General features: G+C 34.6%; 1 protein-coding gene across 10 annotated transcripts in view; it reads right to left on the bottom strand.

Moving 5' to 3' along the window:
- MYCBP2 (MYC binding protein 2) overlaps window positions 1–24,980 on the bottom strand; it is a 255,562-nt gene that overhangs the window by 13,585 nt on the left and 216,997 nt on the right. For 8 of the 10 annotated variants that reach the window (XM_046664365.1, XM_046664368.1, XM_046664371.1 and 5 more), the window contains 17 exons: window positions 24,395–24,552; window positions 23,155–23,354; window positions 21,868–22,017; window positions 20,373–20,533; window positions 19,178–19,334; window positions 18,792–19,016; window positions 16,677–16,742; window positions 15,036–15,275; window positions 14,640–14,738; window positions 8,672–8,752; window positions 7,359–7,625; window positions 6,595–6,878; window positions 5,213–5,309; window positions 3,755–3,874; window positions 2,020–2,121; window positions 1,106–1,234; window positions 595–727 (listed from right to left, as the gene is read on the bottom strand). In XM_046664365.1, coding sequence (XP_046520321.1) covers window positions 595–727; window positions 1,106–1,234; window positions 2,020–2,121; window positions 3,755–3,874; window positions 5,213–5,309; window positions 6,595–6,878; window positions 7,359–7,625; window positions 8,672–8,752; window positions 14,640–14,738; window positions 15,036–15,275; window positions 16,677–16,742; window positions 18,792–19,016; window positions 19,178–19,334; window positions 20,373–20,533; window positions 21,868–22,017; window positions 23,155–23,354; window positions 24,395–24,552 — 2,669 coding nt within the window. The remainder of the gene's footprint in view (window positions 1–594; window positions 728–1,105; window positions 1,235–2,019; window positions 2,122–3,754; window positions 3,875–5,212; window positions 5,310–6,594; window positions 6,879–7,358; window positions 7,626–8,671; window positions 8,753–14,639; window positions 14,739–15,035; window positions 15,276–16,676; window positions 16,743–18,791; window positions 19,017–19,177; window positions 19,335–20,372; window positions 20,534–21,867; window positions 22,018–23,154; window positions 23,355–24,394; window positions 24,553–24,980) is intronic. The other 2 variants (XM_046664367.1, XM_046664375.1) reach the window with 1 other exon arrangement.

The raw sequence follows: 24,980 nt of genomic DNA, 5'->3' as shown, positions 1-24,980 counted from the left end.
AATGGTTTTTAAAAAAGGATAGTTTATATTATGAATAATGGTTCAACATTAGAACATTTATTAATATAATATATGGCACAGACAGATTATAGGGGGAAAAAAGTCAGCTATGAGAAAAAAAATACCATGCTCTTGTAGCATGAAAAGTTACCTGTATTTAGAGTTACATTTGTTCAGGTTTACACCTAATTCCAACATGAGACATGTGTTAGTCAGACAAATGGCAGACTACAGAGATGTCGTAAATTGAGGATTTGTAAGATTCCCTGTAACTTTAAGCTGGGAATATGCCAGACTTTAGAAAAAAAGTCAAAATGAAAAACCACGTTTTGGAGATAAAATGACTTGCCCAAAGTCACACAGCTTGTTAGTGGCAAACCAGGTTTCCTGACTTTTAGTCTAATGCTCTTTCTACCATAGAACTTTGTCTAGTAAATATAATAATATAGACAGTGATCAATGATGTCATAACCACTTATCAGAATACACTCAAAATTATTCACATTAAATAATTAAACATCTAGTTTAATTATAATCAGTACGCAGGGTTCAATCTTTTTTTTAAGGGACGGTTCAATCTTGAATCTTTTTTACCTGTGTGTTCTCGGAATTCCACCATTGCCTTCATTGTTTTAGAATCTGCTAGTGCCATCAACCAGAACAATTTGGTTCTACCACAACCTTCATGAAGGTCAACCTTTATAGCTTCTTCTTCTTCTTTGAAGACCTATAGCATCATCAAAGAAAAGGGAAAAGTATATTTATCTCCCTGAAAGACGAAGTATAAATTTTAATTATTCAATAACAATAATAATGGCTTTTATTTACTAAGCACACTAAGAAGTTCCAGATATTTCCAATCTTCTCTTTCATCTTCACAACAGCCCCATTTCATAAATGTAGAAACTGAGTCTCACACAGGTTAAACAATTTGCTTGATTTACACAGTTGATAAGCTAGACAGTTGGGAACTCCACGGAGGTCTTTGATTCCAAAGTCCATTTTTTCCCATTACACCAAGCCTCCTTCCACATTTATTTCAAAATTTATTGTATATAGTCTATGTTCCAGATACTGTTCTGCATGTAAAGACAGAAACCGTCACCTGTCTCTGATGAGTTTTGGTTCGCCGATGAAGATGGAGGAATCTGTCACAGTCAGTACATAAATTTCCACATACATTGCATAAAATGATCGCAGCAGTTTCACCATCATCATGGTTATCACACATGGGCTAAAATAAGACATTTCCATTTGTTATATTAGATTAAGAAGAAAGTCTCAAGTACTCATACAAATTGAATATAATTTACTTACAACAATGAGACTATTATGCTGAACTGAAGTCTATGAAGAATTTAGAATCTGAACACTAAACAGAATTATGGCAAGTGTACTTAACTAAAAATCTCTCAAAACCCTCAATTCAGTGATTAATGTGCTATGCAGGTTTAATGATAAATAAACACATATATTTTGCTTAGTGACTTAAGAAAACTTCTCCCCATTATATTCAAACATTGTGTATGCTAAATGAATAAATGATTCATTTTTGAAACTTGAACGTTAATAAGGAAATGCTGAAAGCACCTAAAGTCTTTCCTTCCAGTGAACTTCGGGATTTCTATCAAAACTGCTTTAAGTACATTTGTGAATAAATGGTAATGTCATGTTGCCTCTCTTAACTGCTTTATTTTCTTCTTACCATAAGATGGATTACAATTTAGTACAAAATCTAGAAATAGAATCAAAGTCTGGCTAAAAACACATTTTGATATGATGCAAACGTGACTCAGAGAAGAACGGGCAAGCTTTTTATATAATTAAAGCCCCTAATCTACTATGGAGAGGGGATCCCAAGTGAGACAGGTTTGTAAGATGAACTTGGGCAATGTGACACAATTTTTCAAGAGTTCCACTAATTGTGTATTTTGACTTGCAGGGTGTTTTTTAAAGCCAAGCTAAAGCTTACCAGAAAGTAAAACAAGATAAATTTTTATAAAATAATTTTGATCTCACCATTTGTTTTTGTTGTCCATCCTTTCCCATCCATCTCCCTGAGGAGAGACGATCTACATGGTCCTGATCAAGAACACACAGTGATGCTAGAGCAAGCCAGAGCTGTTGAAAGGAAAGACTGTTACAAGTGAATTTTTAGGAAAGATTTAAAAAACACTGACTGCCTGGCACATGATAGCAGCTTAATAAATGCCAGCTAAACTTGAAAATACACAGCTACCTTGTGGCACTCAAGTTTTCCTGATGTGCTACCAGGCACACACGCTCACTGCAGTATGTGCCATGCACATAGTAGCACTCAAATATTTACTGAGTAAAGGACTGTTGCTCTGATGAACCATTCTGTTTTCTACCTGACATATAAAATTATTCTTTATTGGTCTACTGTGTAAATTATATATCAGTAAATGAATTTAAATATTTAATATACCAATGCCTCCTGCAGATTTTTCCAATCTAGTGTTGTCTGCCTGAGGCATCACATTCAAAGGAAGGTGGCAAAAATGGGTGTTTAATTTTGCGCAGTTCCCTGAGGAGTTGAGTATATATTAAATTCCTTCGGATAATAACAGTTCCTTAGAAGTCTCTGTAAGCCCCCAATCGTCTAGCACTATGCTTGTTACACTTTATCAGAAATAAGTAAATGTCTAAAAACTTTAGAAAATTGCCCTCAAAAATAGTTTAAAACTTTCTGAGGCTTAAAGGGTAAAGTTCAGTTTTATATAAAATGATACATTTCTTCATTACTGAAAAATAGAAGATTACTTAACTGTCTCAACTCTATGAGGTACATGTGAGTGTCACTGGATATGAAGAGTAAGAGAGGAAAAAACAGGGAAAGAAAAAGCAGAAAAAGAAAAAGAAAGTATGCAAGGAGAAAGGGGAGCGCAGAATGAAGGAAATGTGTGCATGGTGGGAAAGGCTTACTGTCAGAACAGATGCTTCCGAAGTCACACTCACTAGCAACAGCCCATAAATTGGCCTTTTCTGCCCTAGGGAAATACAATTTATCTTCTTTTTCAGACTTCTGAGGATTAACTTAAGCAATTTCTACCAGTATTTACTTCTTCCTGATGCTGTTACATTGCCCTGCTTCAAGGAAACCTCAAACCTCTTTTGGAAGTATATGGGACACGAAATTTAGTAGGTGAAAATTTACTGTATGTACAAATTTACATGTGAAGAAAGCAATTCCACTTCCTAAGAGATTCTGCCCTACCCCGCCCTGGGCACTCAAACTTTTTGCTTTTTAAAAGTAAGGTCCATAAATCCAGAAGTAGGCTATAGCGCTCTACTTTGGGACCATACTTTTGGGCTCTACTATATGGCCATACCAAAAGGAGTAGGGAGGGGCCTTTCCTTTGGAGGACCTTCAGTCTATCACAGCATAATGCTGACACTAAACATACTGTGGTAAGTTACAGTAAATACATTATTAGAAAGACAATACACTGACATATGGGTAATTTAGCCTTTTCTAACCAGTATATCCCTAGCTTCCTAAATAATAACAAAAACAAGTGATAAAGAACATATAGCAGTGAATATTAATAATCACCATACTTAGCTCATAATTCAAAAAAGCCTTCAAATGTTTTCAATAAATATAGTATTTGGTAAAAAAAAAAAAAAAAAAAAACCACATGGATTAAGCTAAGTTATTGATTTAAAATTGTTCAAACCTATTACTGAAAAAGAACATAGAATGACACAGGCAAATGAAACAGAAACCTACCCTAGTTGTTGCAATACACCTCACTGGAGATCTGAATTCTTCCTCCATCTTGGTCAAGGCAATGATGGTTTCTGCAATGGCATTTTTTGTCACTCGGGACCATGCTTCTGACAGATGACCCTATTGAGCAGGAGAGAATAATTTAATAAACAACCAGAAATGATTAATCATAGTAGCAAATTCTATTCTCTTAAATAACATTTCTCACCAAAAAGAAAAGATTTAATCATTAGTGAACTTTTAGATCAAGGGGCATACTTTTGAAATAAAAATCCTCTACAAGCCTAAGAAAAATTCAACTCCAGATCACTATTTTGATGATTCAAAAGAAAAGTAAATAAAAATGTAGGTTCTCAATACTCTTTTCCTGTAGAGTTCAAGGGCATTTCCTCTTACATGTAGACAAAAACATAACAGAGGTACTAAGGTGTCTATACATGAGAAATTTAAATTATGAAACCTTGTTATTTAACATGAAATTTATACAGCTAAGCTAACTGCTTTAGATGAGTATTGCTGGAACCCAAGAGGCTAAATGGGTTCAAATTATAACTACCTTAATTTGCTAACTTGATTTTTACCAAACACCAATACTACCATAGAATTTAGGTGTTCCTAAACATTTTTCCAAAGTATTTTCATCCAATGAACATATTGAGAAAGCCTACTTAAGAACTGAAAAAATTCTCCTTTTCTCTGATTGAGGAAATGTTCACACTGTTGGGAAAAGTGATAGAACTTCCTCCTTCCCCAGAATATCCTTCCTCGTCTCATATCCACATGCTACTAATCTTTTACAGGGCAGTTCAAATTCAAATTCCTTTTCCTCCAAAATGCCTGCTGTCTACTCTACCCCTCAGGAACCTATAATCCACAGTATCCTGCCCTCCTCAGGCTGGACTCCTGGAAATATAATGGAATGTACGGAAACTAACATTACGGAGAAACCAGTAAGAGCCGGGCACTCTGAGAAGTAATTCCCTTTCCTCCACATTCCCAGATCTCCCCCCAAAGCCAACATCTAAAGATAGTGGTATAGGACATTAATAAAGAAGAGAAAAGGTTTTATGAACCATGAGAACTGAAGAGAATAAGAAACTTCTACTTTGGGGAGCCCTTTTTTTCTCCCTTTAGGCTCGTGACTCAGGCTGTTTTTAGGGTTCAAAGAGTATGTTTTATTTTTTAATTTAAGTTTTAAAGTCTTGGAAAACTTTCATAACAATTCTCAAGTAAATTAATTGGGAAGCTTGAAATGAACATACTTTACACAAAGGATAAATTCACTATTAACTGAAAAGACAAATGGCACAATAGTTAACCTACTAAACAGAGCCTTTAAGTAAAGAAAATAACATGAATGTACTTCTCCTATCAATTCAGTAGAATAAGCTGCTTGTTTTACTCATCAGATTTCTACTGCACTTCCCTGACATAATGGACAGGAGGATGGGAACTTACTGCCGCCATATCCTTAATAAGTTTAATGATGATCTCTGAGATCTGGGTGGGAGTTGAGCCCTTCATCCACCAATGACTTTCACCTCGTCGGATATAACTACAAAGAAAAGTCAGCATTTGCAAACCAATCAGTGACAGTTATAAATGAATAAGATGAAAACTTATTTCAGCATGCAGGTATTTTAACTTTTTAAATGATTCAATCAATTAAAGCATTTTAAAAGAAAATTAATCAAAACATTACCCAGAATCTGTCTCTTCAACCCCCAGAGAATAGCTATTCTGATGTGTTCTTTTTCAAATATTTCTGTTTATATATAATTTTTGTAGGCATTTTCTAGAACAGTGCTATTTAAAGTATATTCCATAGACTTCAAACTATTTGTTACCAGTCCACATAGAGATGATAAAGAGCTTGCACCAGAATATGCCAACTATATCATTGAGTATACTACTATTTAGTTCACCTGACATTTTTTTTCCACTAGCAAGACTAAATGAAGGAAGTGATACATTGATTTACATTCTGGTGTTATTTGCTTAATGTCATGTATTGGCTCTTTGACTAGCATTATTCCAGATGTCTCTAATTTTTTGCTGTCACGCACAATTCTGTAACAAATATCTTTGTATATATATCTTTGTGTGCATGTATGAACATTTTTGAGGGAAAGAGTTCTAGAAGTAGAATTGGTAGGTCAAAGGATATATATTTTAAATACATGATATGTTCTCAAATTGACATCCAAAAAGGCTGTAGCAATATACATTAGGTGTCACAAAAAAATGCCTATTTCTCAAAATGTTTGTCTTTTTCTCATTGATTTGTAGTCATTCTTCTAATATTACAACTAATAATTCATTGCCTACTATATCTGTGTTAAATGTTTTTTCCAAGTAAGTTGCTTGTATTTTAAAACATTTAAATTGTGCTATCAGTTAATTTACATTTTTATGTAGCCAAATCTGTGAATCTTTTCTTCTGAAACTTTTAGGTCCTGTGTTTTGTTTAAGGAGGTCTTCCCAAATTGAAGATAACAAAAATATTCTCCTATAATTCGTTCTGGTAGAGTTTTAAAAGAAATATATATAAAGCTTTAATTGATCTCAAGGTCACTTTTGTATACAGTGTGAGGTAGGGGCCTACAATTTTTTTTCTACATGAGAAGTATTCCAACATTATTCAGCAGACTTTCTTTTCCCCACTAATTCAAAATGACACTTTTATTATAAATGGCATTCTTTTTTATATACAGATCAGTCGTTTATGGCTTATAGTTGGTGAAGAAGCAGACAAGGTGGAATTTGAAATCATGTCTTAACTCTTCAAAGAGTGGCTTGCTCTGTTCTATTTTTGCACTAAAAGAGACGCAATGACAAACCTGGAATTGAAAATCATTGGAAGGGTAACTGTTGTAACTCCTTTGCCCACGGTGGTACCAGCTGTTCCTGTGATGGTGGTTCCTTTGGCTTTTAGCTGTACTGTGAGTGCTTTGGCAATGCATCCTAGAAACATGTCCAAGATACCTAGCTTATTCCAATCTCCTTTCTCTGTTGAGTGAATGATATCACTGATATCTGCTGGGGGAAGGGATTTCACTCCTATGATGCTGGCCAGCCGATTAGGGGTCACTTCAGGTAAAACTCGTCTTAGTAAGGAGGTCACCTGGTAAGAAAAATAAAAGGAACAAATTCCATTTAAAGATTGGTGTTTTAAAGTTTTCATCTGTTTAATAAGCCTAGCTGCCATTCTATGACTTTGAAAACTTTGAAAAGGATAGAAATATGATTTAAACCCTATTTTAAATTTCTCAAGTGGTAATTAACACTGCAGGGCAGCAAGAAAAAAAAAAAAACGTGTCTTTCATTTGGTCAGGATTAAAGGAAAATTACGCTATATATCTCATGGTAATATGACAATCAATAGCCAGGATACTCTTTATTACAACAGCACATTAGTAAAATGGAACATATCTTGCTTCTTCATATTCTCATTACAATGAGTCAAAAATAAAAAGCATGGAGTTAAAATACAATCCAAAAACTAAAACTTACAAAACAAAATAAAAATCAATACTTAAGGCCCTAAGGTGATTCTCTTTGCTAGTATAATTTTAAACAACGTTTCAGTGGTATGAGCAGTCACCTGTCTCTGGACTCGAGGGGAGGCTGTGTGGAGCAGTGAAAAGAGATCCTGGAGCAGAGTTAGTTGCTGAGCCAGATACTGCCGGCCCACGTTAGAGCCACTCAGTGCTAAAACCATTGAGAGCAGCTCAAAGCAGTAAGCATCAGAGGAGGCATCTTCATCATTGGGCTGAGAATTGGCGTTTTCTTTGCTTGATATGGCATGTTCCCATTCTTCACGAACTCTGGTAGCTTCCATGCGAATAGCCTGGACTATGTGAGCACACACCTATTTAAAAGCAACAGAAAGAAAACGTAAAAACACATTTTTAAGACCAATTTACTACTCCTAGGCTAAAAAAAGGCAAAAAATATTAGCCGATACTCAATTTAATACTCTTCCTCTCAGTTAATTCTCCATCATACCATTCTCTTAACTCATCTTAAAAACAATCAAGAAAAACTAATGGAACCATGATTAAAAATCTGAATATTGAAATCAACTACGGTGTAGAAATTACTGTTTTACAAGTTACCAATATCTCTGCCTGTGGTTTAAGATATCAAACAAAAACAAATTACCATATTTTATCACTTCCAAGGTACATTTTCCCTCACATTTTAACATTTCTATTCACAATGTGCTTTATAATTAATGGTATCCACAATTTAATTGGTAGCAAATTTTCTTTTTTAGTGATATATAAAATAAGAGCACATTTTATAACTGGTAGCATCTAGGATTCCATGAAATGTTCTTAAAAAGATAAAGCACAAATAAATTTATGATATTTATTTAAGAAAAGACTTAATAGTGTTGAAAGTTAAAATAACGGGCTAATTTAAAACCAATACTGTGTCTAACCTTTGAAGGGCTAACTTTTAAGTCACCCAGGCACACCACTGTCTGAACAGTCTAGTGCTGCTGTCCCACCTCCTTCTCATTAAAACATAAGCACTGATTTAGCTAATATTATAACTGCTCAGCAAAATAACAATAAAAATAATCCACCAACAAATTAAAAAAACAGTGGGAAAAGGATCACAGGAAACACAAATGAAATCTGACATAGCTGGGTATTTGACACGAAAACGAAAACAATCTACCTGAAAATGAGAAATAACAAAGAGCAGCAAAGAAAGAAAGTTAACGTTCATAACAAAAGCTTTAAAGTGATGCAGGTATGCCAATATACTCCCTTCTCTCTAGAAAAAGGGAGACACACGATGGAGGACCTATAAAAAAGTCAGCATAAAAAAGCTTCCATAAATTTTGGAAAACACTTTACACCTGAAAAAAAACAAGAGAGGACAATGAGATGGCTATTAACCAACCTGTTTTTGTAAGTTAGTCAGTTTACTCCTGCTGAATATGATTCCAACCATATGTTCTTTCAGGTCAGCATCTGATGTTGCCTTTAAATAGAAAAAAGAAAAAAAAAAAAAGAAAGAAGCAGGCTCTTTGAATAAAATTTGTATATTTGACATTTTAAAGTATCTTGAGAAATAATTATGCAGGTATTTTTATAAGGTGAACTTACTGTAAATTGGTGTCTATAATACTAAGACAAAGGATAAAGTGTGAAGAAATCACTACTGGCTAAGGTGACTATAAAAAGAACAAAATTTCCAAATTTAAGAAATCTAGAGGAGTATACCAGGTTTTCACGGATTTCTTTAATGTAGTCAATTGAGGTCACTTTGATTGAATCTATTTCTAAATTGTGAACATTATTAGTTCACATCCTACATTCAGTTGTTAGAAGAGCAATTTAGGAAAATGACATTTGGTTAAAAGGAAAGTGTCCTAACAAAACTCTATGATAATGGTGGTCTTGAACTACGCTCCTTCCAATACCAGCAGTAATCAAAGAAACATATCATAAGAAGAAAAATGATGGAAGAAATTTTACAGTGCTTACTACATGCATGGCACTCTTCTAAGTGATAGACAGATATACAGACAGGCATACATACATATATACACACATATACACACATACATACACACACACACACACACACATAATCTTATTTAATCTTCACAACAACCTCCTAAGCTAAGATCTGATGTCTTGCCTATTTTACAGGTAAGAAAACTGACAGAAGGCACTCTTTTGTTTAAGAATAAAAAATGACTCTTGGTTTCACTTTTCGTAGAATAGAGAAAGCCACAAGAGAATGTCACTCCCACCTTAACAATGAGAAAAAGCTCATAATCTACAAAACCATAACTTTTTTGGTACCCATTGGAGAGTTGAGCTTGGCAACCAGGTAAACTGAAATCCAAAGAGACAAATCTATATAGTAGTTGGACACTTCAAAACTCCTCTTTCTGTACTTGACAGAACAAGTAAATGAGCAAACAAAAATCAGTAAAGCTCTTGAAGACTTGAACAAAACCATCACCCAAGTTGAACTAATTGATATTTATAGAACCCCCTCACAGACCAAAGCAGAGCTCACATTCTTTTCAAGTGTACACAGACATTAACTAAAATATACCACATTATGAGTCAAAATTCAAATCTTAACAATTCTAAAATGACTTATATAAAGTATATTCTTTGACCACAATGTAATTAAAGTAGAAATAAATAATAAGAAGGTATCAGGAAAACGCCCAAATATTTTGAAATTAAACAAGACACTTCTAAATTAACCAGGGGTTCAAGAAGAAATCAAAATGGAAATCAGAAAATATTTTGAACTGAATGTAATGAAAAAAACAACACACCAAAATCTGTGACCCTCAACTAAAGCAGTGCTTAGAAGAAAACTACAGCATTACTTCTACGAGAAAAGAAAGGTCTCAAGTCTATGATCTGTGTTTGCACCTTAAGAAACTAGATAAAGTACAAATCAAACCCAAAGAAAACAGGTAGAAATAAATAATAAGAGAAGATATATCACTACAGATTCTACCAATATTAAAAGGATAATAAAGGTGTATTATGAACAACTTCTACCAGTAAATTCAGCAACTTAGATGAAATGGACAAATTACTTGAAAGAACTACCAGAGCTCACTCAAGAATAGATAACTGCAATAGCCCTGTATCTATTAAAGAGAGTAAATTTTAGAGTATTTTTTTGGCTATCTAAAATACTAGCTAGATTAAACATTAACAAATGAGCTCCTTTCAGATACTTTTTTTACCTCCTTATTTTTAAACTACTTTCATAATTTGTTTCTTTTTTTTGCTTTCTTAAAACAGTTTTATTGCAATATAGTTCACATACCTTACTATTTACTCATTTAAAAATGTACAATTTAATGGTTTTTAGTATAGTCACAGACATGTGCAACCAGCACCACAGTGAATTGAAAGCATTTTCAACACTCCCCCCAAAAACAATGTACCATTTAGCTATCACTCCCCTAATTTATCTTCATATTTATTAAAGAAAAATGAACTGCATATAAGCTAATACTGCATATCCATTAACAAACATAGCAATATGTAGATTATTTTACTGAATAAAAGAAAATGACAAAAGAGAAATACACAAGAATATCGATTCTGATAAAAATTCTCAGTAAACTAGGAATAGAAGGAAACATCCTCAATCTAATCTGATTAAAAGCATTTACAAAAAATCTATAGTTAAGATCATAGAATGGTGAAAGACTGAATGCTTTCCTTTTAAGACCCAGAAAAAGCAAAGATGTCTGATCTCACTACTTCTATTCAACATGGTACTGAAGGTCTTAGCCATTGCAATAACACAAGAAAAGAAATTTAGGGCATATAGATAGGAAAGGAAAAAGTAAAACCAAGTTTCTTTACAGACTACATGATTATTAAGAGAATCCTAAAGATTCTACAAAAAGCTTCTAGAACTAATAAGTGAATTTAAGAAGATCACAGGTTATACGGTCAGTATACTTATAACCTTAAGAAAGTCAATTGTATTTTTATATAGCAGAAATGAACAAGTGGAAAGCAAAATAAAAAATACCATTTACAAAAACATGAAACATTTAGGAATCAATTTAATAAGACGTGTACAAGATTTTTACACTGAACTACAAAACACTGTTGACAGAAATTAAAGAAGATCTAAATAAATACAGAGATATACCATGTTTACAGATAGGAAGACTCAATATTATTACAACGTCAATGCTCCCCAAAGTGGCTCATCAATTTGGTGCAGCAGGGTTTTTTAGAGGGGGACGAAACTGACAAGCTGATTCTAAGCTTTATATGGAAATGTAAAGGACCTAGAATAACCAAAACAACATTGAAAAAGAACCAGGTTGGAATCTAATTTCATAATTTTCTATAAATCTGCAGTAATCAAGACTGCACTAATCAATCTGCAGTAATCAAGACAGTCTGATGTTGGTGTAAGAATATACATATAAATCAGTGGAAGAGAAAGAGAGTCCAGAAACAGACCTACACATTATGGTGAATTGATCACTGATAAAGGATAATCTTTTCAACAAATGTTGGTGGAACAATTGACAGCTGCATGAAAAAAATTAACCTCAACCCTTACCTCACACTGTTTAGAAAAATTAACTGAAAATGTATATATCTCTAAACAAAAGACCTAAAACTCTAATGTTTCTAGAAGAAAATAGGAGAAAATCTTTGTGACTGTAGGTTTTAGATAAGACACAAAAACCATGAGTCACTTAGAAAAAACAGATCAACTGGACTTCATCAAAATTAAAACTTTCTGCTCTCTGAAAGATAAACCACAGACTAGGAGAAAATATTTGAAAACACATATTTGGTGAAGGACCTATATCCTGAATATACAAAAATATTTTACAACCTAATAATAACACAAACAACCCAATATAAAAAATATGGGTAAAAGATGTGAACACATATTTCACTAAATAAAGTACAGAGATGGCAAAGAAGCACATGAAAATCTGCTAAACATTATTAATCATCAGAGAAATCCATATTAAAACCCCCAAAGAGATACTACTACACACCTACTAGAATGGCTAAAGTTAAAGAGACTGACAATACCAAGTGCTGCTGAGGATGTGGAGCAACTGGAAATCTGATACACTGCCAGTAAAAATGTGAAATGGTTTACCCACCTTGGAAAAAGTTTGGCAATTTCTTATAAAGTTAAACATACACTTACCATACAACCTGCAATCCTACTCATAGGTATTTACCACCCAAAAAATTAAAACATACCCATAGAAAGATCTGTATGCAAATATTCATAGCAGCTTTATTAATGATAGCGAAATAGGAGAAGCAACCTAAATATCCATCAAAAAGTGTAAGGATAAACAAATTATGGTAAATTCTTATAATGGAATACTTCTCACAACCAAAAGAATGCACTACTGATACATGCTCCTACATGGATGAATCTCAAAAGCACTACACTAAGTGAAAGAAAGCAGATATAAGGCTACATTCTATGTGGTTCCATTTATATGACATCCAGGAGAAGCAACACCACAGGGGCAGAAAACACTTCAGAGGTTGCTAGGGTCTAGCATGAGATATGGGGACTGAATACAAAGGAGTATGAAGGAAATTTTGGGAGTGATGTTTTAAAACTTGATTGGGGTGATGATTTTACTACTGTATACATTGGCCAAAACTCATCAGTTTAAAAGGATGAATTTTTTTTATATGTAAATTTTACTTAAAAAACCTGACAAATTATTTTCTTAAAAATTATGTTATGGGCATCCAACAGCTATCACAATCTTTCCTATTCAACCGTAACACTTCAACATACACTCTCCTACTATTGGGCCAGCCTCTTCAACGAGCCCTTGCTCCCATCCTCTCTATTAATCTAACTTTCATTCATTCTCTTTCAGGTAACTCATATCCAATATCCCCCAAGAAGCCTTCTCTGACTACTCCTGGGTACAAGCATCTCAATGTACTCTGAAATCCTAAGACATGCACAATTTTTTCACATATTTAATAAGTTGGTTATATACTATACCGTATCCTGGTTGATTTCTTTTCTAGGAGGGGTGGAGGGTTCATATCTAAGAATAGAATCTAAGCTTTTTAAGGGCTTGGTACCAATGCTCATGGTTGTTTAACACAGAATTGCCATTTGCTAAAATCTAGTTGATTTAATGAGTGGTAACACAGTCCTGTAGTCAAGTAAATGATATCTCCAAAAGATGCTGGAAGAAATTACCAGAGTTTATGAAATTCTATTTTTCACAGACCACCCCACATAGAAATATGTAGTTGATATAGATACTACTGTATCAGAATGCACAGGGTTAGCCTAGGTAAGTCCTTGAAATTATCTTTCAAAGGGCTGCCAAGGTGATTATTTGTAACATCTAAAGACACAAGAATAGTAGGACCAGGGGTGACTTCTCTTTCTTGGAAATGCATGAGGTTTTCCTATTAGGTGTAGTGCTTTACTTTATACCAAATAAAGAAGGCAACTGCATTTTAGAAGAAATTTCAAGAACAGTATAAAGAACAGGTTATCACAATAAAAATTTACTGAATGTATGTGTGTTTATGCCATGGTGGATACACAGACAAACCAGACATGCACTTGGTCTTTAAGACGCTATGATTCAGTAGAAGTAAAATATGCATATAAATAAAAATAACAAAAGAAAAACTAAGAAGAGACATGTAGAGATTACTACAAAGTTTAGCAGAAGGAAAACTGCTTTTTGTTTGGGGGAAATCATAAAGAAGGTTCATGGAGAAGACAGTGTTCTTGAGCTGGACTGTGAAGGACAGATAAAATAGAGAAAGGAGAAGATAACTGATAGTGCACAGCATAGTAAATGACTAAGTTAATTCTACAAATGCTAACATTTGAGCACAACAGCCCAAGGTACACAGCAAATTTTTTTTGTGTGTGTGAAGAAGATTGGCCCTGAGCTAACATCTGTTGCCATCATCTTCTTTTTGCTTGAGGAAGATTGTCGCTGAGCTAATATCTGTGCCAATCTTCCTTTATTTTACGTGGGATGCCACCACAGCGTGGCTTGACGAGTGGTGCTAGGTTCACGCCTGGGATCTGAACCTGCGAACCCCGGGCTGCAGAAGCGGAGTGTGTGAACTTAACCACTATACCACCAGGCTGGCCCTAGAGGAAATTTTTTTGTTACTTAAAATACTAGCTAGATTATACATGAACAAATAATGAATTTCTTTTGATAGCTCCTTCATTTTCTTTCTAAGTAAAAAAAATTAACTGCATATAAACTAATATCATATAATCATTAAAAATACATAGCAATACATGGATTATTTCATAGAACAAAAGAAAGAAAATGAAAAATGTAAATAAATATTTTTAGAATACAAATAAATACATTGTATACTTTTTCCTCTCCTTCAGGTGATGACAACAGTGCTTTTTCCTCTTGTTCTGGTGTGGGTTCAGCATCTCCAGAGATGAGCTTTCCAAATACCTGACACAGAAGACAGGAACATGAGAAGGAACTAATGGCAGGCATTATCACTGTGAAAGCTAGAGGACTCATTAGCTGATTCTGCAGGTTTTATAACATTACTATGCTATTCCTGCTATACACCACTACTTTTCAGAGTTATGAATGAAAAATGAAACAAGAATTTAGGGCTATAAGAAGAAAAAATGGGCCAGCCACATTTTTAGCCAGTTTTACAAAATATTTTGCTACCCTCTTATTAAAACAATATATTATTTCAATTTATCCTGTGCTAGAAAATGTAGTAAGGCCACTCACTTGAGATGTAATAAGTCTGAACACTCGCAGAGTCTCAGCTTCACAGTTCCTTTGCTGGGCCACACTGGCTGAAATCTGGCCAGCAATTTTAGTGCTTTCACCATCCTTCCAGCCCAGAACCTTAACTTGTCGAACTCTCAGTGTATTTTCTGGGCCTTTTAATTCAATTTTGATGATGTGATTATCTCCTCCTGGAAGTTCACTTGTTACCCAGCCAATGTGCCTGGAATCCAGATCAACCTAGTAAAGCAGAAAAGGGATATAAACCTGACACAGCCGTACTACTGTCTTATCACTGTCCTAGATTTAGCACTAATGACACCAAGCTCAAATGACAAACAACTGTACACATTCAAGTTCATTAGGTTATTTCACATCGATTACCTTATTTAAACCTTGTGAGGATAAGTAATACTATGATAGCTATTATACAGACGAAGAAGTGAGCTATTATCCACACAGGTGGAAAGATTCTAGTAAGTGACAAAGTTGAGAATTGAAACACAGGTTTGACCACTATATGGCTTCTGGGCCCAAGTTACATAAGTGAAACCATTACAATTTATGTGACTGTATTTTACCTATACTGACTGTAAGTAGAAACACCAGATCACTAATGAGGTCTTGTTTTGTGCATCTTCACATTAAAGCATCATTTAAAGATAGGCATTTTCAATGTACAGTTACTTAATATGTTTTACTTTTGAAGGAAAATTATATAATACATAACTTCACATTTGTGATTCCTTATTTCACTGTATTTCATTGAGAATATAACTGTTTTCAAAGATTAAATTTCAGTGCACCGTGAAATGGTTTTTGACACTATTCTCTTTATAAAATGAAAATTTGCTCTTATGGCATTTGATGTCCTAGGAATGACTTGGAACTTCTACATTATTTCTATAGATACCTAAATTGATATTATTTTAATTGATAAGGTCAATTTTCTAAACAGTATTAAGCATAAACAAATATCTCATTAAAGATTATTTCCCCAAATTCTTTAAAAATTTAAGCAAAATTTAATATTTCTTTAATCCAAAATCTCAATTCATTCTTTCAATATGATCCGAAAACAAAACAAAAGGTCAACTTTAGTGGGATAAAGTAGCTGCAGAAGACCTTTGATAAAAGTTTCACTAACACAAGCGAGTTTATAGAGAATCTCAGACACATGCCCAGATAAACCTTAACTTGTTTCTAGAGTTGGTTTGTAAACTGACTTGCAACCTAGATACAGTTGCAGTGTTATAAGTGATAGATAGAGGACAACAGCCCACATTTTAACCTGAAGTGTAGGTGAATTTAGGTGTTAATTGTGAATCGGATCTGTGCCAAATTTTAAGTCACCCTAAATCTTTGCAGGGGAGCAGAAGGCTGTAGAGGGTGGAGGACTATAGGCAGAGTATAATTGCTCATGACTAGAGAACATTTTGGGCAACAATGGGTAAGATGTTTAGCACAGGGATGGTCGTAACTGTTCCTATATATGGACCATTTGTCAATTTAGTGTTCTGTAAGTAGCCGATTTCCTATAATGCTTTGGTAGCATGCCAAGATTAGAACTCAACAGTGGAGACTGAGAAGAAGAAATTTCTCCCTAGGTAGCAAAACATTTAATGACAAAATTTTAGTTACCTGCTTTATTCTGCACAAATCTTCTACTGCTTTGCCAGTTAAGAAGGTCATTGAGGTAACTTTATTCTAAAACAGACAATTCAAAATAGTTATTTTGTCATATTCCTGCTCCAGAACTCACAATATCACATCAGCTCTTCTGCCTGTCTTTTACGGTCCTTTCTAACTGACCTTACTCCATCTGTCTATCTAGCCACAATTCTTACAACTCCAGTCTTTTATTCTTACAAACTATCTTAAATCTCACATTTCAGCCTTTCTCCATGGGCTCTGAGAGAGTGGCTTGGCATTCTTTCTTTTTATCCAAAGTCTAAACATTTAAATTCTATCTCTATTAAGAAGCCTTTCAACAACTCTGCTTGTCACTCTTGTCCCACTCTTATCACTATATTCTCATGGCTTCTGCAAGGAAAAGGAAGGAAGGCAGGTAGTTTAACCAACAAATACTTGTGCGTATCACAATGTACCAAGACTGTCTTATGGACTTGGAGAAAGATATATGAGAATGATAGGTTTCATGCCCTTGAGATCCTTGCCAACCTAGGGAAGGAATCTAACACATAAAATAAATAGCAAATAGCAGAAGTTTAATAGCGTTAAGGACTGAAAAGAGTCATGCTGGTACTAGAGCTACAGACCTCAAGGATGAGTAAATTTTATGCAAAGCACATCAAGAAAAAGATTAACTAACATATTAATTCCTTGGAGAGCTGCATACTTTAAGTGCCATAGGTTGATGCAATTCAAATCAACAAATGCAGCATATAAGGCACTGTGGTGGGCAGGCTGAGGGACATAGAGGTACATAAGCCTTAAGTTTGCATATAAAGGAGGTTTCTTAAAAGGAAAGCAGATGCCAGTATATATACTGAGACTATTATGTCCCATAAATATTGTTATGATTATCTCCTCTAAAAGGCAAAAATGTCATATCGATTGCAATCATTGTTCTAGGGGAGAGTATGTTCTGGCTTAAATGTATCATGAATCAAAGATAACTTCATACTGAGCAGTGAGTTCTAGCCAAAAAAATGTTTTGAGTTATTACACTTGATAAAGTAGTTGTACCAATTGAAACTTGAGACTGAAGAGGAGATAAGCTCATGATATACTAGTTAAGTCCCTTTTTCTTCTTCAATACCAGGGAAGATAAAATCTGCACAGATGGACAGGAGTTGGGGGTGGCTATGGACGGCAAGGAGTGCTCTGACCACAGACTGGACTTCTGTGGTTGGCATTCCATCCAGGTTATCTGACACCCAACCCCACTGCTGTGGCTCTTCCTGGGAAAGGAAATATGGGAATGGGATAGGAGCAGCTTGGCAACGGTCCACGGGGATTTATTAATACTGATCTGCTAGCAAGCCACATCCATTCTGAGGGAAACAATTCCGAGCAGTATTCTTCCCCAGGAATGGGGGTAGAAGTATGGGGGTTTGGCCGTTGGTGCTACTTTGTCCTTGGTCTCAATACTCCAAGAAATAGGACGCTTTTTCCTCTGATCAGTGCCTTTTATGAAAGAATGCTTAGTTCAGTTTAACATGTGGACAGGCTAAGGCTAGGGAGAATATAAATTATAATTACTTAGGTTAGTCCAGGAACTCTCCTACTCCCCTACGATGGCTGGGTGTGAGGATTAGAAACTGAAAGCTCTTTACACTACAGGTCAAAGTGTATTAAGTGCCATGAGAATAATGTAAAAAAGAATCCAGGGGAGAGAAAGAGTAATTTATATAGAGGCGGTACTGGAAGTGGATTTCTCTGCTGGGTCTTAGAGATTTTGGGAGAATCTGACGGGCAGAGTTCAAGGGAGGACTTCTGGGCCAACAGAATAGCTTAAACAAGGCCATGGAGGTAGAAAATTATAGAGCAGACATTTATTTTGCTTAGTTGTAGTCATGGTATATTTGTAATGAGACATCTATAGAATTCATATTCCACAGTATCCCCAATCATATTAATCTGTCTTTAGACAAGATTTTTGAAACATAAAAATGCTGTTTGGTTGGTGAAGTTCCAAATGAAAATCCTTTTACTAAACTCAGAAATGAGAGTGCATGATTACTAAAGGTCTGAAAAGAACTACTGAATCACAAGTTAAGTTTCCTATCTTACCCCAAGATCTCGGGAATTGTCCACGTGAATAGATACATAGCGGGCATTGATTCCTTTTACACAGTTGATGGTGATGTTCTTAGTTTTGTTTTTATCCTCATCTCCTGATTCCCAAAAGGTTTCTGTGGAACCATCTGTCAAACTGCCAATCATGGCAGGCCGGCTTGAAGTTTTTATGTCAACAATGCTGGTTAAGTCTTTTAAGGACATCACTATGCATAATTCCTACCAGAAACAAATATAAATAATTATAATACTCAAATGGAAATCTTCCATGATAATGGAAGACATAAGAAATAAAAGAATCAAATTGTTTACAAGTAACTTTCAGTTTCTCCTTCAATACATTGTTGAATATTAACAGGGTTAACAGTTAAATGACTGACCTGACTCATAGCTTCAAAGCCAGATTGTATACTGATGCTAAAACTCTCTTCACTATCTCCATCATCTGATTTTGACAAAATGTTGTTAATGTGATGAAAGACGTTGCTCTGATGGAGGAACTGGTGATCAGATTGCTTGAACTTCAGACTCCAGCATCTATAAAGGCAGAAGCAATACATTAAATAATTCTTTTTTCAGGAATTTCTAAGAATTCCTGGAAAAAAAGCACTCTGGAGCTAATATTTCAAGAAATCTTAATACTCTAGAAAAAAAAATGTAAAAATTCGAGGAATAAACTTATTGCTACTGGGTTTTTTTTTTGAGAGATAAAGGTAAGTTCTTTGGAACAAGGCAAGTTCTAAGGAAAGTGCACCCATTTTAAATATAGAAAAATTGGATATATGAAGATGAAGACTACAGAAGCAAAAAAGGTTAAGAAATCAGTTTTGTAGACAAGTGTTCCCCCAATTATAATAGCCCCTCAAATTTACTAGTCTTACAATTCCATACTAATTCAGAGTATGACACGTCTTGTACTTCAAAAATCTTGTGAAGAGGAAAGAAAATCTCCCCTTTGCTGATCTTATCATTAGGGATGTGGGTAGCCAAAATCACTCCATGAACTTATTTCTTATAAAAATCAATGGAGGATTTATATATATGTGTAGTCTAGTATGTGGATCTGAAAACAAGGTTCACAATGTAAAAGTAATGCTAAATCTGAGCAGATGTGGACTTAAAAGCAGGTGATGCTTCTCAAGGTAGTTGTAGGATTGGTTGCATATAACTAGGCTCCACTTCTTAAGATTCTCTTCAATTCAAAACCCCATCTTGATTTCTGTTTTTGAGATTTCATTCTCCCTCTCCCTTTTGTGACATTTAAGATTCTGTTCTTGGGCAGCACTGAGACAATGGATTCAGGGTGGGAGAGAGGGGAAAGTGAGGAAGACTGCCACAGCCGGTGATAATTTAGAGCACTAAGAAGTACATTATCCACATTTTACAGAGGGGCAAACAGGTGTGAGCTAAGAAGGACAATTCTAAACTATGACAGTAACGAGGGAAGCACCATCACATCACATAGGGATTCTTTGTAACTTACTATTTAGAGAAGTCTTTCAAGCATTTCGTGCTTTGAATGCTCCATAAAAACCTCTTCTCCAATAGACTCAGAACGCTCAGATATAAAATTACCTGAGGGCCATTTGCTGTAATGAACTGCCACTGGGGAGAGACATCATAAGATCGGAGATTGTTTGAAGCAGGCGGTGAAACGTATGTGGCAAAGGATGAGCGGCTTCACCTGCAATCACTATGTCTGAGAGTGGATGCTCACATACTCTTGTATCTTTCTCCTGAGACAAATTGAAAGCAAACTGATCAGTCTGTGTGCTTGAAGGAATTTCCCCACAAAAACATATTACATATATTTAAAAGTGTTATGTATACTTTAAAGATACTCGTGTAACAGAAATGTAAACAAAACCAAACCATACCCAAAACATACGTTAAGATTAACTAATTATGCTTACACCACTTTTATGGGAAACAATCATAAGATCACTCATAAATAAAACCACCAAACAAATGAGTAACATATGTAAGTATCAATTCTAGTGTGCTCACAAATCTATTAGCAGGATCAATCTATATGTGTACGTAAAAATGAGCCATTCCTCTCAGTTGAGCCTCACCCAAAGCTGACCCACAGAGTTGTAAGCCAATAAGAAACTGTTTTAATCCAGTGAGTTGTGGAGCTGTTTGGTACGCAGGAACAGATAGCTGGTACAGGTGTGTGACAATCTCACATTGTAATTGCAGATTTTTTTCTATTTTTCCTTGCAGTTCTGTCAATTTTTACTTAATATTTTTAAGGCTATATTATTAGGGACATACATGTTCAGAATTAATCTTTTATCATTTTTGTAAAGAATCTTTTTATTCCTAGTAATAATTTTGTCTTGAAATCCATTTTTTCTGGTGTTAATTAGCTGTACCAACTTTACTTTGGTTGGTTTTTATCCAGTATATCTTTTTCTAACTCTCTACTTTTAATCTTCCTGTATCCTTATGTTTTAGATGTGATTCTTATAAACAGCATCTAGCTTTTTTTTGCTATCTATTTTGATAGCCTTGTCTTTTAAATGGAGAATTTAGTCCTCTATGTTTTTACTTTAGATATGGAAATGAGGCCCACAGTGAGCTACAAAGGTAAAAATGCGGCTGGAACCCAGGGATCCAGTTCAATGCTTTTCCATTATATAGGCTGCCTCTTATAAAATCCAAGTGTCTTCTAGCCAAAAGGAGATTTTTGAATTTCATGTCCCTACACAGTATCATTTTACTCTCTGATATCTTACAGCAATATCGTAAAGTAGACTGATCGTCTATGTAATAATGTTGCCCTGGTTATCTGTCTTATATTCTACTGTAATAGTTTATACCTTCTAGTTGATTGCTTCCTGACAATGATGTTTGGTGAGAAATCAGAATTGACTGACAGTATTTTTGCTAGAGAGAAAACTTTCACTAAGTATAGTTAATATGTTGCTCATAGCAACAAAATTTTATTCTTGCCTTTAGGTTATATAACCTGTGAATGACCTCATTCAAATTACCGCACTATCTGAAGGTGGTACTACTCTTTTATAAAAATATAGACAATTAAAAAAACAAAAATCTCACTTACTTGTTCTGCATTTTCTTTGTTTGTTTTATTTTCCTCATCCTCTTCTTCCTCTGGTTCTACTGGAGCAGGAGTCAATGATGCCACAAAATGCCACAGAATATCATGGAGAGAAGTTGTTTGGATGACATTACACAGAAGCCAGTTGAAAGCCTGAATAAATGATGGTTAAATGAGTCCAAGATAAAAAGAAAATATACAATTAAAAAATGCAGGGCCTTTCTTACTCAGAAACAAAGTACCTCCACAGACTGTTTCAAGGAAAGATACTAAGTTTGACCTTCATTCCACTGAAAGCCCACTGAACTTGAAATAGTCAATATTTTTGGTCCTAATTTTAAAAAAACATAATAATAGGGAAAATAGTACTTACAAAATGCAATACCAAAATACTTTTTCAAACCACGTTTTTTTTGCTGAGGAAGATTTGCCCTTAGCTAACAACTGTTGCCAATTTCTCTTTCTTTGTATGTGAGCTGCTACCCCAGCACGGTCACTGACAAACGAGTAGTGTAGGTCTGCACCTGGGAACCGAACCCTGGGCCACCAAAGTGGAGCGTTTTGAACTTAACCACTAGGCTATTGGGGCTGGCCCTCAAACCACTTTTTATTTCAAAAATTCATCTTAATATTAATTTACTCAAGCAAATTTTTTTCCAACTTGCATTTAGGAAAAACATAGGCTATTCCTCAAGCTCTACACAAACTACCACTTAGTTAAATATATTTATATTGCTCCCATCAACAAAGTGGCAGGTTATCATACCCATGATAAAGAAAAAAACGTATGCTATATACAAATCTATGATATACAACAATCCTCTCATTTCCAGAAAATAGATTGACTCAGATATCATTAAATTTATAACTCAAAAGCCCTACTTCTCATCCCCTTTATTCTTTTTTTTTTTCTGCTTTTTTCTTCCCAAATCCCCCCAGTGTATAGTTGTATATTTTAGTTGTGGGTCCTTCTAGTTGTGGCAACCTTTGATTATTCTAACTGAAATGACACTGTGATTTCAAAAAGCTTTTAAAAAAGATAATATCAGGATTCAAATAATAAAGCAATTCAGAAATAAATTTCTTCTGAGTGCTTAACTATGGAACTCTAAATTCATTTATATTCATAAAATTAAGAGTTTAATTTTGATGTAAATGTTTGATATTTTCAATTGGCTACTGTTTCTCTTAATTTGTTGCAATTTCTGTTTGGTAAAAAAGTGACATCATTAAATGGAATTATCACATGATTTGTATGATGAATCAACAACCCCACGAATGTATTCATACCTCCATAGCAAAAACTCGACAAGCAGATTTCCTTAATGCCTGTTTCATTGCTATTTCAAGACCTTCTAGATCATGATGCTGTATAACAAAAGCTAAAACTGGCCACTGGAAATTTCGTTCTCCTTTGGAAAGAGAGCTGTGGGCTGAGATTAGCCGGGAAAGCTCAGGAGATGGATGTCTCAAGAGGGAAGAACCAACTTCTATTTAAAAAAAAAAAAAGAAAATTAATTTTCACATGCAATACATACGATTAATATATTTCAGATGATACTAAAAATAATAGTATCTGGCTTATTCACTTTAGAGTCTTTGGGTTTTTGTTTTTTTTTTTTTGCATGGGACACAAATCCTAACGACTTCAATTTTTACTGAGGCTCAGAAAGAGTAAATATCTTACTTTCCTAAAGTCATACAGCTATTAAGTTGCAGAGGCGGGTTTTGAATCCAGGACTGAATCTAAAGTTCATGTTTCTAAAACACTAAACACTAAGTGATTTATTTTCTCCCTAAACGGCATCTACATTTTATCCCCATCATTTTCTAAAGGAGTGCTTTATAACAAAGCTGTCTCAATAAAAGCTCAAAAATATTTGTTGAATGAATCTATACATCACTGGGAGATGTTCAATGTTTTCCTTGGGGTCTTCAATAAGATACATAATCATCTATCTATAAATATTAGGTCAGATCTTCATTTTAGTAAGTGCCCTACCTGATAAATCAGTACCATGTTATCTTTTTCTCTTGTGTTTCTTTCTTTATTCTTGAGACAGACTCAACCAACCCCAATTTGGGGCCAAGATAGCAATTGGTCCAGATTATCTGATTAAGAGTTACTCATATCACCCAATTTTATTATCTAGGTAGAGTGGTAGCAGCTGCAAGAGTTATAAGCTTCTGTTGGGAGTCGGAAGACAATTGTGAAAGTAAAGTCATTGCAACTACTGGTTCACTGACACTTAGTGGAAGAGATAACGGCAGCAATATTTGGCTTAGACATCTAACAACCAAGATTTTAACCATCAATTTATTCTTGAATAATCACTGAATGACCTCGGGGGGGGTCTCCTCTAACTAATGCAAAATTTAGAAAGGCACATTTATGGCTGTGTCACAGAGCGTATGTGTACCACAATTTACAATTAATCCATTCCTCTTCCTTCAAAAATTAGATTTTAAAAAATATCTGCAAATAAAACCATTTGGATCACTCAGTCTTCCTTTTCTTCTTTATACTTACCAGTGTCTCCACTGTTAACTCTTCTTCTAGGAATGGCTTTAACTCGTGCAGGTAAAATGGAGTGTTGTTTGTCATATTCAGAAGCAACAACTGAGTATGATCTTTGGAAGACAGTTCTCTTTGCAAGATCAGTATCAGTTATGGGACTAGTTTCCAAACTGCAGACAGAACAAGAGGACAGAAAAAAACTTAGGAAAAAAGTCAATGAAACGAGACTATATTTAGTTTATAATAGTGTAGTCAACTATGTGACCCTATATGCACATGGAAAAACACAAATTCAAAGCCAACTTGACAATCTCTGTTTAAATCATAGTTTGATCTTTCCACATGCAATAACATTTTGACTGATTTCAGAACTGCATCTTAAAACTTTCGGTTTTCTTAAATCTACTTTGCATTTTAAATGAAAAAGAAGAAAAGGCATCAAATGTTCTAAGCTCCTTTCAGAATCAAAAGCATGGTGGTGAAAGTCATGTATCATGACATTCAAGAAAAACAGGCAGATATATTCATAAGAGCACTGAATAGAAAGGAAATGAGCTAGATAATTCCTTGTTGTAGGGGGTTGTCCTGCATACTGTAG

Source organism: Equus quagga, chromosome 6 (assembly GCF_021613505.1).
Source record: "Equus quagga isolate Etosha38 chromosome 6, UCLA_HA_Equagga_1.0, whole genome shotgun sequence".
NCBI lineage: Eukaryota > Metazoa > Chordata > Mammalia > Perissodactyla > Equidae > Equus > Equus quagga.
Note: the sequence above shows the minus strand (reverse complement) of the source record. Positions and strands in the feature narration are given on the sequence as shown.